General features: G+C 33.3%; 1 protein-coding gene and 1 long non-coding RNA gene across 2 annotated transcripts in view; one reads left to right on the top strand and one right to left on the bottom strand.

The window, feature by feature from the left end:
* The window catches only part of Hmx (H6-like-homeobox), a 34598-nt gene that overhangs the window by 14780 nt on the left and 5224 nt on the right, over positions 1-14594 (top strand). The window contains exon 2 of the mRNA XM_065366790.1: positions 7443-7570. Within this exon, the coding sequence (XP_065222862.1) occupies positions 7443-7570 (128 nt within the window). The remainder of the gene's footprint in view (positions 1-7442; positions 7571-14594) is intronic.
* On the bottom strand, positions 5529-10027 carry LOC135847335 (uncharacterized). The gene is made up of 4 exons (XR_010559148.1): positions 7654-10027; positions 7420-7555; positions 5945-6056; positions 5529-5848 (listed from the first exon to the last, which is right to left on the bottom strand). It is a non-coding gene; the product is annotated as an uncharacterized LOC135847335 (long non-coding RNA).

Here is a 14594-nt window from a genome sequence, read left to right as displayed (position 1 = left end):
GATGATTATTTTAAAGATGACGATTTGGTTGCATCGTCGTCGGTTAATTAGGCCAGTTTGTTTGTAAATTTTACGCAGCGGCGATATATACACTATACAGAGCCAAGAAGAGGGTGAAAAGGATACATAATGAATCAAAAGTTGGGATGTTTAACTATAATGATTTGCATAGAATGATGGTGTGACTGAGAAGGTTTGTTTACAGAAAATGTTCAAGGTTGAATGAATGAAATTGGAAATGAGGACTGGAAACCCGTGTGTTGGTAAAAGGGTAGGTAGTATTTTTCGGATTTTATGCACAAGAATTTGAACAATAGGAATTTTTCAAACGCATATTTCATATTTTTTTAAAAAACATTTGGTTTTTGTAGCTATTTATTAGTGAATGGATGTCTTTTTATAAGGAAATGATGGCAAATTTCATTTGAGCCATTCCACGTCAATTCGACCAAAAAGTGGTAGGGGGAGGGGGAGGTCGGCGATTTTCTGATAATTTTCCTGTGGAAAGACCTTTTGAAGGGATGACCAATGGCGCAAATCGCAGCCCTGTAGCCCTTTTTTAAAGGCTGCTAGGGGGTGTCAAAGTTTTCAGTGAACTTGAAATATCATCCATTTCAGCAGTGGATGACTCGATAACCGAAATATCTACAAAAATGGAACTTTTTCCAATAGTTAGAGGTTATGAAAGGCTTTTCGGCGATATCATAAAAATCAGTATTGCCACTTTTTTCGGACGAAAAATTAGCTCGAAAAGTTTCAAAACGTAGTTTTCATATCGTTCCGAGTCTCAAAAATTCTGAAAAAAATATATTATGGACAACTTTTCATGCTGAACCACATATTAAAAAATTAGGATGGCATTATTTCGTAAAATCGATTTAAAAAAATTGAAAGCTTGCGAAAAAATACAATTTTTTGATTTAAAACATAAAAAAAAGTTTTGATAGGTGAAGTTGACCCGTTTTACCCCTATTTTTACATATCCATCCGTTGAAAAAGTTGAAAAAACCCTTTCACTCGATGAAATAAATTCATCACAAAAAATCATAATTCGAAAAAATTCAATTTTCATGTCCAAACATCAAAAAAAGTTTAAATTTCAGTTGTCTTACGCGTATTTTGACCTCTTTCTGACGTATTTCATGAGAAAGTTAATAGATAGGTCAAAATAAGACAACTGAATAAATTTAAACTTTTTTTGATGTTTATGGAATTGAAAATTGAATTTTTTCGAATTTTGTCCTCACCTCCTCCCAATCTATCTTTTTCGTTCAACAAGATCAAGTTGTATAATTTGTTTCCAATTAAATATTATAAACGCTTCCATCGAAAGTCTGAATACCTAATCGTTGAAGAAATGATAAGAAAACAGGTGAATTATTCCAAAAAGCTATTAACCTGGACGAAATTCATCTCTTTAGCCCTCCTCCTCCCCCCATCTTTCTACTGTTCGTAATAGAGACATTTGCGATGTCATTTATGTAAAGTATATACGAGTATTTGCGTGTGGCAATTATCTACGCATTTTTGATAGAAATCGAGATCATTAATAAAATACAAACGAAAGGGTATACTAAAGTAGAGCTGAGAATCGAGATAGGATCCGCGGTATACATATAAGAGTAATTTATTTAATATTTAGAAATATGTTAGGTATAACGATAAGAAACTAGGACTATAGGCTCGCTTACTTGTACATCTTAATGGATGACGATAGTGATGTCAGACGAAGGTAAAAAGCACAGCTGAAAAAATATAGGCTGTTTCTCGGTTTTTATAACTTTTTTACAAATTACTATACACTGGCGATAAAATTTTCTCAATAATTCAACGAGTTTGAAAATACGCATGGTAAAGTCGTTAGTATCCTATATCTTCTTTCGTAATTTGGCTAATATGTATTATGGACTGATAAGAACAGGCTAGTAGAAGTATATGTAGTTTACGATGAGGTAGAATATTTATTTGAATTATCAAAATGACCTTTTAGATACGATAGGTGAACCTGTTGTGGTGACAGTAGACAACTTTATAAAAAGCTTTTGGTCGCAGCGGTGAAGAAAAATGCGTATGTAGAGGTATTTTTCGCTGTCGAAGCATCTACGAGTAAAGGAGTGTTTTGTGTTTGGAATTACGCGTGCGTATTATTGTTATTTACGTATACAGAGATGTACCTAATAGTTGTTGCCACAGACGGAGAAGGCAGCAGGTGAATGTTTAAAATTACGATTTCGCGCCGATAAAATATCGTCGAGGTGTTAAAGCAGTATGAAATTCGATACGCAGCAAGATGCGGAGAGTTTGGCTATTTTTTTCATCGTTTTATCGCCTAAATGATTCGATTTAATGGGGATTAATTTTTGCCTGTGGATGGGTTTGAAGTATTCTTTTTATAGGATATAGATATCGAATATGATTTACGATGGTTTTGTTGGGTTTTATTTGGCGAGGTGTTTGGATAGGTGGAGTGGCTGTGATATGAAAATCGCACCTTTGAAGAAGCAAATTGTTGTTACACCTTGTTTTTTTTTTTTTTTTTTTTTTTTTAATTCATGCTTTCGATCTTTAATTCAATTTTTATTGCTTGACCCAAACCCCTACAATAATTTCTCAAATTTCATCAAATAGAAAATTATGAAATGCGGAGACCTACGTTGTAGATTTCAGGAGGCCCATATTGAAAAAATAAGTTGAAATTCCGAATTAACTCTGCCAAAAACCTGGCAAACCATAGGTCTTACAAATTTTCCAATGTTTTTGAAGTTTAATAGGGGCTATTTGTGGAGCCCAGGTGCCCTGTATCGTAACGGTAGTGTAGAAATTTGAAATCAGCCCGTTCAAAAACAACTTACCTACAACTTTTTTAGAAATTGCGACTCGTAGGTCTTGGAACGAATTTTAATCAGATCTGTACTCATTTTTTTTTCCAAATTCTTGAATCCTAGCTTCTAAATTCTTCATTCATTAAGCCTTTTATAACGCCTGAGAGAAATTAAACCGATAAATCCCAAGAATTTTCATGAGACAAGTTGAAGTAAACAATGAGATTGTGATATTTGAAAAAAATAAATAAATTTGAGTGATCTGATCACTTTTTGGAAATTGAAGATTTTCCTCAATTAAAACACCAAATTTTAATCCCTTCTTTCAAAAACTTTTTGGCAACAAAATTGTAATAAAATAAAGGAAAATGACACCAAAATTTTCAATTTTAAGTAATCAAATTTTACCTTGGAATTTCAATTTTTTAAGATGGGAAAAAAATGGGGATTTTAAAAAAACTCTCGAGAATTACCTTGGAAAATTTTTGTTTTTGAATTTAAAATTTCTACTTTCAATAGGTAAAATGAAATTTGTTGAAATTTCATTTTTAAATGTGAAGGAGAAAAAATAAAAAAATCTAAGAATTGAGAAATTGCTAAAAAATTCGAAAAAAAATAAAATTTCCAAACGAAATGTATTGTAAATAAGATTGAAAATTCAAATTGACATTTTTTTCGCACAAGTCCGGGAGTCTTCTCTAAAATTCCAAAATGAAATTCGATCAAAATAGAAAACCAACCTTGGCGTTATTTTGCCCTATTTTACTCCAATTTTGTTGAGAAGTGAACATTTTTTCTTGTCAGCAGTTGAAGTTGTTGAAAAAAAAGAATGAAACTTTGTGATTTAAAGCTTTAAATTTCTTCTTTGGCAGTTTTATGTAAAAATTGAGATGAACAATCCAGAAAATTTCCAGCTGATAAAATTTTGATTGTCCCCAACTGCATCTATGAATTTTGGCTTTGTAAATCAACGTAATCGTTTGATAAAAATTGAGGAAAATTCCCAATTTCCAAAGTGAGTGATCACTCAAATTAATTTTTTTTCATATATCAAAATCAGATTGTTCAGTTTAACTTCTCTCATGAAATCTTAAAATTTATCGGTCCAGGCGTTAACGGGTTAAAAAAATCAAATTTTCCATGCTTCGTCATAATGATAATATTCATGTGTTTTGATGCTAGAAAAAATATTTTGACACATTAAGTAATTACCCGAATGTGCATTATTTTAAAACGAATCGTATGTAGTTTTCTCGGATTCCATTTCTTTTTCAGACGCATAATGATAATTTTGAATGTCAATTTTCGAAATTGTAATAGTAATTGAACTCAAAATTCATGCATATAAATTCCTTTTATACTTGTAGGATTACATCATTAAGTACCTACTACCTATGTAGGTACGTATTCCATTCTGGAAATCAGTTCAATTTTCGTTTAAAGTTCAGCAAATTGTTATTGTAAAAAAAATAATGTTTTTCAAAAACTTTTTTGTATTCGCTATTTACTTACTTGTTGGAGCTGTTTTGGTTGTAAATGGCGCCTGGAGAACATGGATACCCAGCCTACCTCCACATAAACCACCTACTAAACCACCATCTGAACATGGACCTACTCCTACATAGTGAAAATTAGTGAAAACCGCGAAAATGGGGTCAAACCGTTTTATATTTTCCTCATCGTATTCTGTATTATCTTGGACATTACTACACGTCTGAATGTTAACGACAATTCATCTGTGGTTCAATATCAATATCGTGTATGATTTCATTTCCTTATGTTTAAAAAACAAAATAGAAATATTTTATGAATACTTTTGAAGTTGACTTCGTATGAAATTTTGAGTTTCAAATTAATTTTTTCATGAAAATTTTGAAAAGATGATCTCTATTCTGTACAGGGGTGTGAAAATATTTAATCCCTCTTTGGTCATATAGAAATTTCTGATGAGTAGGTTTTGAGAGCCAATTTTGGAAAAAAACTAGGTAGATTTTAGGCTCAAATTTTTTCCAAAAAAATGCCCAAAAATCTGGAAATGTGTGATTTGGCAAGTGCAGATAAGTCTTGGAATCTTACATCCAGGTTATATTCTGACAGCATAAATTTTCTAGAATATAACTGCATTATTTTGAAAATAATTAGCAGTCTTTGGGAAGGAGATTATGAGCCTTCAAGAGAGTTCCGAGAGATAGTATGTATTTGAGATTCTACGTCGCGTCGATCTGGGCCATTGCCTTCAAAATTTAAAATCACTTTAATGTTTTAATCACTGGTTGAAAAATTTTCAAATCACTTGCTTTTGACTTATTTTGTGTTTTGAAAATATTTTCTTCTTGAATATAACGCGTTCATTAAGTATGCAAAAATATCGAAAAATGTAGTTTCTGAGCTGAGAGAATATTTTGGAATGGATGGAAATTTTTGGACCATTTTTGTTCCTGTGGAAAAATTTAGAAAAATTTCACGTTTTGAAACTGAAATCAATGCTGGAGAAATTGGTACCACCGCAGGTGCAAAATATTGCCTTAATTTTACAATGATATCTTCTCATGTGTTTGCTTCAAAACACGAAATTACAAGCGCAAAAATATTTGCAATTTTCAATTGGTCTGCAGAACTTTAAACTAATCTTGGATTTTTATTAAATGTCTACGATGACGCAAAATCTCACGCACTTTCAGATTTTCTGCATCAAATAAGTGTGGATTTTATTGAAAGATAAATCAAAGTTGAATTTTATTATTGAAAATAGGAAAAAATTTTCTCAAAGTCAAAAAAACGAACAGAGCTTTCTGCGAAAAAAAAAACTTTCCCTAAAACTGAAAGGAACCAGTTCGAGTCGGTCTCGGTGATGAATTCTGGAATTGAATTTATCTACGATTTACGGTTTTGGGTAGTTGGATGTTCTATTGGTAGCCTAATTGACCGATTTCAGGAGCTGATTCTGTGATTTGCTTGTATTTTGAATTGATCCTGTTGCTTCAAAATGTGTATCGGAAACATTGAAGAAAATGAAGTATCTGAACCTTTTATTTTTAGAAAATGAATAAGGCTAAGAGAAGGTTTAAATTTTCAAGCATTTTACATTTTTAAAAATAAAGGTCATCGTTGTGCATGTTTACCATTTGCCAACTTGAAATCCTGTTCAAAACGTGCTCCAAAAATTTGAAAAAAATTCACAATTTTCATTCCTCATCCGAACAATAAGCAAACCGCCATTTTCCACGTGAAACGCTAAAAAAAAAAGTTGAGACAGTAAAAAAAGTGTAGGAGGTCGAATGGTGTCTGTGGCAATAAAGTTCGAATGGCGTTGGCGTGACAGCGACTTAAGTAGGTAAGGTACATTTGAAAACCTCGAACGAGCTACAGCGCAGCGTAAAATTTACTCTGGCGAGAATTTATCCGGTTAAACGACCCATATAGAAGGAGGAAAAGGGCGTCCATGAAAAAGCTAAGCGCCCTGACGACGCGCCTAGTCGACATATCTACGACGATGAGGAAGAAGAGCGAGAAATAAAACGTTTAAAAATAAAGTGCCAACGATTATGGTAATTTAAAAAGAAGACGACGACTTTGTCGACGTCGACGTTCATCGTCTGATGAAGCAAAGGTCGACTCGGAGCAGAACGAGTGGAGGAGGTTCGAGGAAGTACCTAAAAAGAGCGAGTAAAACATAGAATAAGCTTAATGTCTTAGTTGCTGCGGAAAGAAAAAGTGAAGGATGACATTCGAATGCTTTTAAAACTTAAAGCACATTTAAGACTGGGCGTTTTTCTCTGGCTTCTTTAATGGTTTTTGTTCACGGGCTGCACTTTAGTTTAATTTTTAACGTTTACCGCTTTTGGCAAACGTTTTTTACTATTTTCGAAGCCATACGGTTGTCGTTGTAGTTTTTTCTGTCTCTTTCTCTCTCTTTCTGTCGTCATTGTATTGTTATTTTTTTACTTCCTTATCGTGTGTATTTTGTAACGATGAGAAGGGTGAACTGGGGGGAGGTTAATCGATATAGACGAACAGCGATGACGATGAACAGTTTTTCAGTCGGTTTAATTTTTTTTTCTTTCCTTTTTCATCGTTGCAGGTTGTTTGAAAAGTAATTAGATTTTTAGTTTACATACCAAGTTTAACCTACTAAGGTTTCCTAAAATTTATTTACAACTTAATTCGATTGTGGAAAAGGTATAATAATGGAGAGGTATAATTTGAGGTGGTCCTCTATACGAACAATGTATACACAATGGTTTTTTATTATTGCGAACGATAATTTATGGCGAAATAATAATAACCTTAGGTACCTATATATTTCAAGTAGCTGAAATTGCCATCTGTTTCTTTATCATCAGATTATCTATGTAAACGAATAAATCTCACTCGAAATGAATGCGAAAAAATAATAAAAATGTAGCTATCGAGTTTGCTGGAGATTAAATGGGTATATTTATCGATAGATCTACCTTTGCCTTACAGACTTACCTATACCAATGACCAATGTGTGTGGTTTTGTGATGAATTAGGAAGTTTATTTTGGTTAGATGATATTAATAGGTATTATTTAAAACGTATTTATTACGCAGGTTTACCTTTATAGAATACTTACAATTTTTTTTTTTCGATTGGCAGATTGGGTTTAATGACCCATTTTGGGTTAGCTGTATATCATTCTATTCCGGTTTCTTCGGCTATTAATAAACAATGGTACGATGCGTGGGCCCATCTACAGCAACCTGTTCCAGCTGCAAGTCCAACAGGTTGGTAATTGTATAACTAATGTTTATTTTTGTGATATACATATTACATAGTATAGGTATATGTATAAGTGAAGCATACATACCTAGGTATATTTTGTGCGTATAGCCTATATGAATGAGTATCAGCTTATTATTGGATATTACCTTCGAATACTTAATTTTTTATAACGTGTTTCGTGTACCTAGACTTAGTCTCGATTTCCTTTTTTTTTTATTTCGGTTTTACGAGTAGCTATATTTTATTTTGGAATAATTGCCAACGAGATATACGAAAGACGACGGGAGGGAAATACTTTTTGAAATATCACATCATTTAGGCCGGACAAATGGTTTTTTTAAGGAAGTGTTAACGACGGTAGGCGCGTGAATGCAAATGTGGAAACGATTAAGTACAAAAAAAGTGTATGTTAACGAGACGCAGGTATTTGATGAGATAATATCGCGTGTGTGCGAATGAAATGACGGTAAGACGATGGGGCAGGGAAGACATGGACAGTTTTACGAGCTAGACGACAATTTATGTTGGAATTTTTCGAAGGCAGAATCGTAATTGGATTTTTAGGACTTTAATTTAATTGATGGGAGGAGAGATGGAAAAATGATAAAACCAGTGGTAAAAAAGTGGATGACTTTTTTGAATTTTGAAATTTTGCCTGAAACACAAACTGTTTAAATTTGGAAAAATGATAGTTGCAAATTCAGGCATCGCAATTAGGTTACTTTTCTGTAGCTTTTGATAACTAACCTATATCTTCACCAAAAATTTATTTTTTGTTGCTATTTTCAACAGAAGGTTGCTTTTTTTTGGATTTTTCACTGTTGGTAAATTAGAAAAAAGTCAAAAATTTCAAATACTTACTTAATTGTTTTTTTTTTGTTTTTTTACTGAAAAGTACCTTTTTGTTTTATCACAAACCAAATTATTTCAAAGACCTCCTCCCCCCCTCCAATTTGGAAGGGCGAGTTGGAAACACAAATATTGAATAATTTTAAATTTTCAAAAACGAAGGTTTTATATGTATCTACTTGACAAAAAAAATTGAATTGTTTTATTGCAAAGTTAGGACTGAAATTCAAAATCGAAAATTTTCAATTTTTTTTAGCCTTTAATTTGGTCTTTGAAAATCAAATTCAAAAAGAGAACGAAATATTTTCGATTTTGCACGAGTGTAGCGAGTGTGAAAGCTTCAGAAAATTTACAATTTGTGAGGAACAAAAAAAATCATTTTCAATATAAGAAGTTTCAAAGCCGAAGAAACCTCTTTTTTTTGGAAAATTTCAAGTAAAGCAACTTTATTTTTGATGTGAGAAGTCAATTTTTCTACTCTCCAACTAATCTGACCCGAGCGAAGTGAAGCCGAAAACTTTTGAAAATTTATAATTCAAAAAGTAAAAATCGATACTTTGTGGTAGGTACCTAATTCTCTGATTTTCCCTGATCACATAACGCCAGATTTTTCCAAAAATTCACAACTTTTCACCAGAATTTTTCTGGTGAGGGGGGAGATTTTTTGATCGTTTTATTGGATTTTTCTTGTGTTGTAAAAGTTTCTACCCTACTCCCCTGTTAATTTTTTGATTTCAAATTTCGTGCATATTTACACTTAAATGTAGATGAAAACTTTTGCAAAATGAACATTTTTGGTCATTGAGCATTTTTGGTAACTTTTTTGGTGAAAAAAGGTTACTCAGGTTACTTTTTTTTTTTGAAAAATATCGTTTGTAGGTATGTTAGAGTAATAAGTTGAAAATATTTCATTCTTTTGAAAAAATATCTACTGTTTTGGAGAAATAAAAACAAAAATTTTTACACAGCTTTTCTATGATCTTGAAATTTTTTTATCCAATAAATTTAATTCCAAACACCAAAAATTTGAATTTTTCATGCAGGAACTAAGTACTTGGATTTCAACGGAGGTCAAATTTTTCAACAGTTATTCACACTTCTTCCAAGTTCTCGTTTTCAAAAATTTCAACTAAGTACCTACTACCTACTCGAAGTCTCTTATTTTCGAGAAAAAAAAAATTATGAAAACTTGATCACCTCACCTAAATGAATTTGCCGAGACTAAATTATTACCTAAATAATTTTTAAGTTAATTTGAAAACATTGCCAAGGGTCGCGATTTTTTTTTGCAAAAGAATGGTGTGAAACGTTCAAAGGAAGTATACAACTGCAAATATACCAGTAGTAAAAGTGAGTGCATTGAACTGTTGCCGTTGATAACATGTTTGTGAAAAATGTCGTACTTTAAGACATACCTAATCATGTGTTTTAGAATTTGAAAAATCATTTTGACAGGTTAATTGCATAAATAAGTACCCTGATAAATGTGTATTCTTTTCAAAAGAAATTGCGAATTCTTCGAATTCCATTATTTTTACGTACCGGGTACATTTGATAATTTAAAATTCCGACCTTCAAAATTAACTTAATTGATTTCAAACTTCGTATACCTACTTATATGGACCTTCTACAACCGTAGAAGTGTATCATTTAATACTTGTTTGTTTCGAATACCAGTTCATTTCTCGTGCAAAGTGTGATTCTTTGAAAAATGCTGTTATTCAAAAGCGTTTTCGTATTTGCTATTTGCCTGTTTCTTGGAGCTTTATTAATCGTCGATGGTGTCTACGGAAAAGGAGGGAAACCTAGACCTAAACCACCAAAACCGCCGCCAAAACCGCCGAAGCCTCCACCCAGTATTCCACACTACCCACCTGGAAAACGATAAGAAAACCGCCAAAATCCACTGTTTCAATCATGTTGTTTCATAATTGAAAATCACTTCACATTCCGAAAACTGCAGTTCATATCAATGGTTCCATTTTGTGTATGATTTTATTTGTCTAAAACAATAAGTCTAATTAGGTGGTACCTACTACCTACCTACCTACCTATTTCTAAAGGTTCAAAAATAGCGATGGTTTCAAAAATGTCAAATAATTAGCTTTTCTACATTAATATACGAGTATCTGATTACCTATTTCATTATTCATTCTCATAGCTATACAATACCAACTAGCTGATGGCGTTATGATCATATGCTCGCGATTTGACTTCTAATCATATTTCTATCAAAAATGATCATCTAAAGCCATCAGGAAGAAAATTCAAAAGATGAGGACTTTCGAATTCGACTCGAGAAGAGAATACAACTTTTATAGGTTCTCGAATAATTTCTTATTGGCAATTATTTAAAACTATTATGTAATCTCATAATATTCTATCTATCTACCTACTTTATAATGAAAAATGAAATTCATCAAAAGTTGGTTATTCTTGGAGTTGAGGCTATGCAATCTTCGTGTATTTGATACCATATACCTTTGCTTCCCTCCAACCCTACAACAACAATCTTGTCTCTTAATTTTGCCACATTTTTACGAGTTTTTTCTTCAGATTTTAGCGCGGTCATCTAAAAATAAACCGAAATATTTTTCTGGTTTCAGAAAGGATTCAGTTAGCTAGGAAGGAGGGAGGGGGGGGGTTGCATCTCGAATTGTTATTATTTTTGATCACTCAAAATTTGAATTCTTGATTGAGGTGTTGTTGGTTTTTTTTACTGAACCCATTTTTCAAAAATCTAAATTTCGTTGAATAAATTTTCATGAAATGGAAATGATTTATACATTTTAATCTCATCTAGCCTTTCTGTCATTTGAATTAATTCACAAACTAGAATGTTGAAGAACTGATTTTTTTAATGCTTCATTCCTCCTATCAGTATATAGTATTCCATATTCCATAAGGATCTCCAACAATTCCCCCTGATCGTATAACATAAAGCATAGATACTCAAGTGCATATAGGAGTTAATTATGTGGCGCTGGCGCCTTTCACTCACGATAATAATACCATTCGAAGAGGTGAAAAAAAAGGTGTAAATCCCGCTTGTACCTACGTAGATATTATTTACAAAGTCTCGCAAAGCTATAGTGTCGGTAATCGTGTGTGCGAAAGCCGCTCTCGTCGTGTATAAAATGTACTTATTACACCTGGTAACGTTTTGCATGGAATTTTAAATCAATTAGCGAGAGGGATTTTATAAAATAATCGTCTAGTGTAATACTGTATGACGATGTACGGTACACGAACAGCGCGTTTAGAGTTAATACATAAATACCTGAGTAAACTTGACACCTGCCAGTACCACTACAATGCATGTGCCAGAGAAAGAAGAAGAGATACGTAGTAGTAGATCAGAGAATTATGTAACACCAACTATCAATTCGTTTAAAAACCGACTGCGAGGTGTTCGAATGAAAGGGGGAAAGTGGTGGTAAGCTGAAGAAGTACAAGTGCGTTGATTATTTTTTTTCTGCTACAAGCTACAAGCTCGACGATGTAAACAGATTGAAAAAATTCCGTTTCCTTGTTACGACGAATGGAATTTATTGCGTGTGTGGTTCATATAGTCAGCGTTTGAGAGGAAAATTATGCCAGGGATAGGGGACTGAAGGACGTTTTAATCGATTTGTTCGAATGATTGCTTAATTTATTGTCTACAATTTACCTTGAATCAGTTCTCGAAATTCACTTTAAAACGTCCTAGGTACCTTTATTTTCATTGAGATTTGTCTAAATGAGGAGCTTGGAATCAAAACTCACTTTTGACACCAAAAATCGATATACGTTTTTTTGCTGATTCGGATACTTCTTCAATTTCTCTATCACCCTACAGAATCCATTTTTCCGAATTCGGCCCCAGGTCTTCACAATTTCGTGTTAAAAAGTGCCCTTGGAGTCAAAACTCACTTTTGCCAGTGGCAAAAGTGAGTTTTGACTCCAAGCTATAAAAAAACCTGTATTTTCAAGGTCGCATGGCAGTCTACAAAGCCAAAATAATCAAATTGCAACTTCGGAAGCATTTTCTGATAGTGAAAATTGCGAAAATGGTCGTTTTGAATTTGGAAGTTGTGCAACTGAGGAGGTAAAAAATTGGAAGTATTGAGCACTCAAAACTTTTAAAGCTCTCTGGAGGCGGAACAAAATACTCTACAGAAAAATTAAGTCGAGGAAAATTGTAGAGAATTAAATTTCCAATCGACATAATGTCGTTAGTTTTTTTCTAGGATGCTTAGTTTTAGATATATTTGCAAAAGAAAGTATAATTTTTGGAAAAATTCAGCGCTCAAAACTTTTAAAGCTGTCTGGAGATGGAACGAAGCATTCTTCGGAAAATTTAAATCGAGGAAAATTGTAGAGAATTAAATTTCCAGTCGACATAATGTTGTTAGTTTTCTTCTAGGAGGCTTATTTTTCGATATATTTGCAAAAGAAAGTAAAACTACCCCACCTTGGAATCAAAACTCACTTTTGCCAAACTTGATAGCCATACCGCAACCATATGGCAACTTGAAAAAAAAAAAATTCTTATGGAATCCTATTTAGTAGTCTTACTCAAGAGCTCGACACACTTTGTGGCGTTTTTTTCAACAACGCACTAGGCGAAATCAGTTATTGTCGATTTTCTCGAAACTTTGTCCGATGGCAAAAGTGAGTTTTGATTCCAAGCTCCTCAAATATTTACGTTTTGTGATTTTTGGGGTCCTTGAACTAGTTGAACTTCATAAACTAGGTAGTTCTTTTTATTGAAAAAATAAGACTCATAAAATTTTTATTGGCGACAAACGCCTGGTCCTTGCAGGATACGCTGTTGAAATGACAAAAATCCAGTTCTAAGTCAACCATGAGGTATCTCTTCGCGAGGTGATTCCACGTCAATTCAACCAAAAAATGATGAGGGGTTTGGCGATTTTTTTGAAATTTTTCCTGTGGAAAGACCTTCTGAAGGGATGATTAAGGGCGCAAATCGCAGCTATCTAGCCCTTTTTTAATGACTGCTAGGGGGTGTCAAAGTTTTCAGTGAAACATATATCATCCATTTCAACAGTGGATTACTCGATAACCGCGATACCTACCAAAATGGAACTTTTTCCAGTAGTTAGGGGCTTTGAAAAACTCTTTGGTGATATCATAAAAATCAGTGTTGCCGCTTTTTTCGAGCTTTTTTCTTGGTGTATTTTCAAAAATCAAATTTTGGCCAAAATGTGGGGAAAAATCAGAATTTTACCAAATTAACCTAGAAAGCTGAAATTTGAGATATACCCTATTTTCGACCAGCCAAATTGATTGAAAACTGTTTCGACCCGTTTTGATCAGTTCTGGAGCCTCCAGCAGATTTTTAAAATTCGAAATGCCACGAAATATCATTCAATGGAGTTGGAAAGCCTGAACTCACCCGAAGTCGTCTTCAGAGGATGTTAAAATTGGAGTGCAGAAATAATTTTGACTTTCCATCTCCATTTTTTAATGAAATTTTGGGGGAATTTCATGTTTCAAAAATCTACTGAAGACTCCAGTGATTTTCGAAAAATCGCTGGAGACTCCAAACCAACTTGAAATGCACCTGGAGTCAACTTCGTAGCGTATTGAAATTGGTTTGCAGAATGGATTTTGGCTTTCCAACACCATTTGATGAAATTTTGTGGGAATTTCAAGTTTTAGAAATCGGCTGGAGGCTCCAGAACTGCTCAAAACGGGTTGAAACCATTTCCAAACGATTTGGCAGGTCGAAAATAGGGTATATCCCAAATTTCAGCTTGATAGGTAAATTTGGTAAAATTTTGATTTTTCCCCACATTTTGGCCAAAATTTGATTTTTGAAAATTCACCAAAAATCGAAAAAGGCACTTAAGCACTTGAAATTTTGACAGGTGATGAATTTTTGCCTGCTCTTTCGATCCACTTTTGTACGGTTTAAAAAATTTCGTGCAAGCCGCAAAATCTGCGATTTCGGCTGACCTATTAATCAAAATGGCCGTCATTTTGTAAGTAGGGCCACTTTTTTTTGAGGACAAGGGCTTGAAATGTTCTGCAGGACTCTCCCATTGAGAAAAAAGTTGCCCCGGAGGATAAGCGAGGGGGGCAATTGATCCTTCTTGAAAAAATTGATAAAGATTACACTCGCAGAAAAAAAATTAAAATTATCTAGTTTACGTATTTTTTCAATTCACTTAG

Source organism: Planococcus citri, chromosome 5, assembly GCF_950023065.1.
Source record: "Planococcus citri chromosome 5, ihPlaCitr1.1, whole genome shotgun sequence".
Taxonomy (NCBI): Eukaryota; Metazoa; Arthropoda; class Insecta; order Hemiptera; family Pseudococcidae; genus Planococcus; species Planococcus citri.
This window is presented reverse-complemented; position numbering and strand designations above follow the sequence as displayed.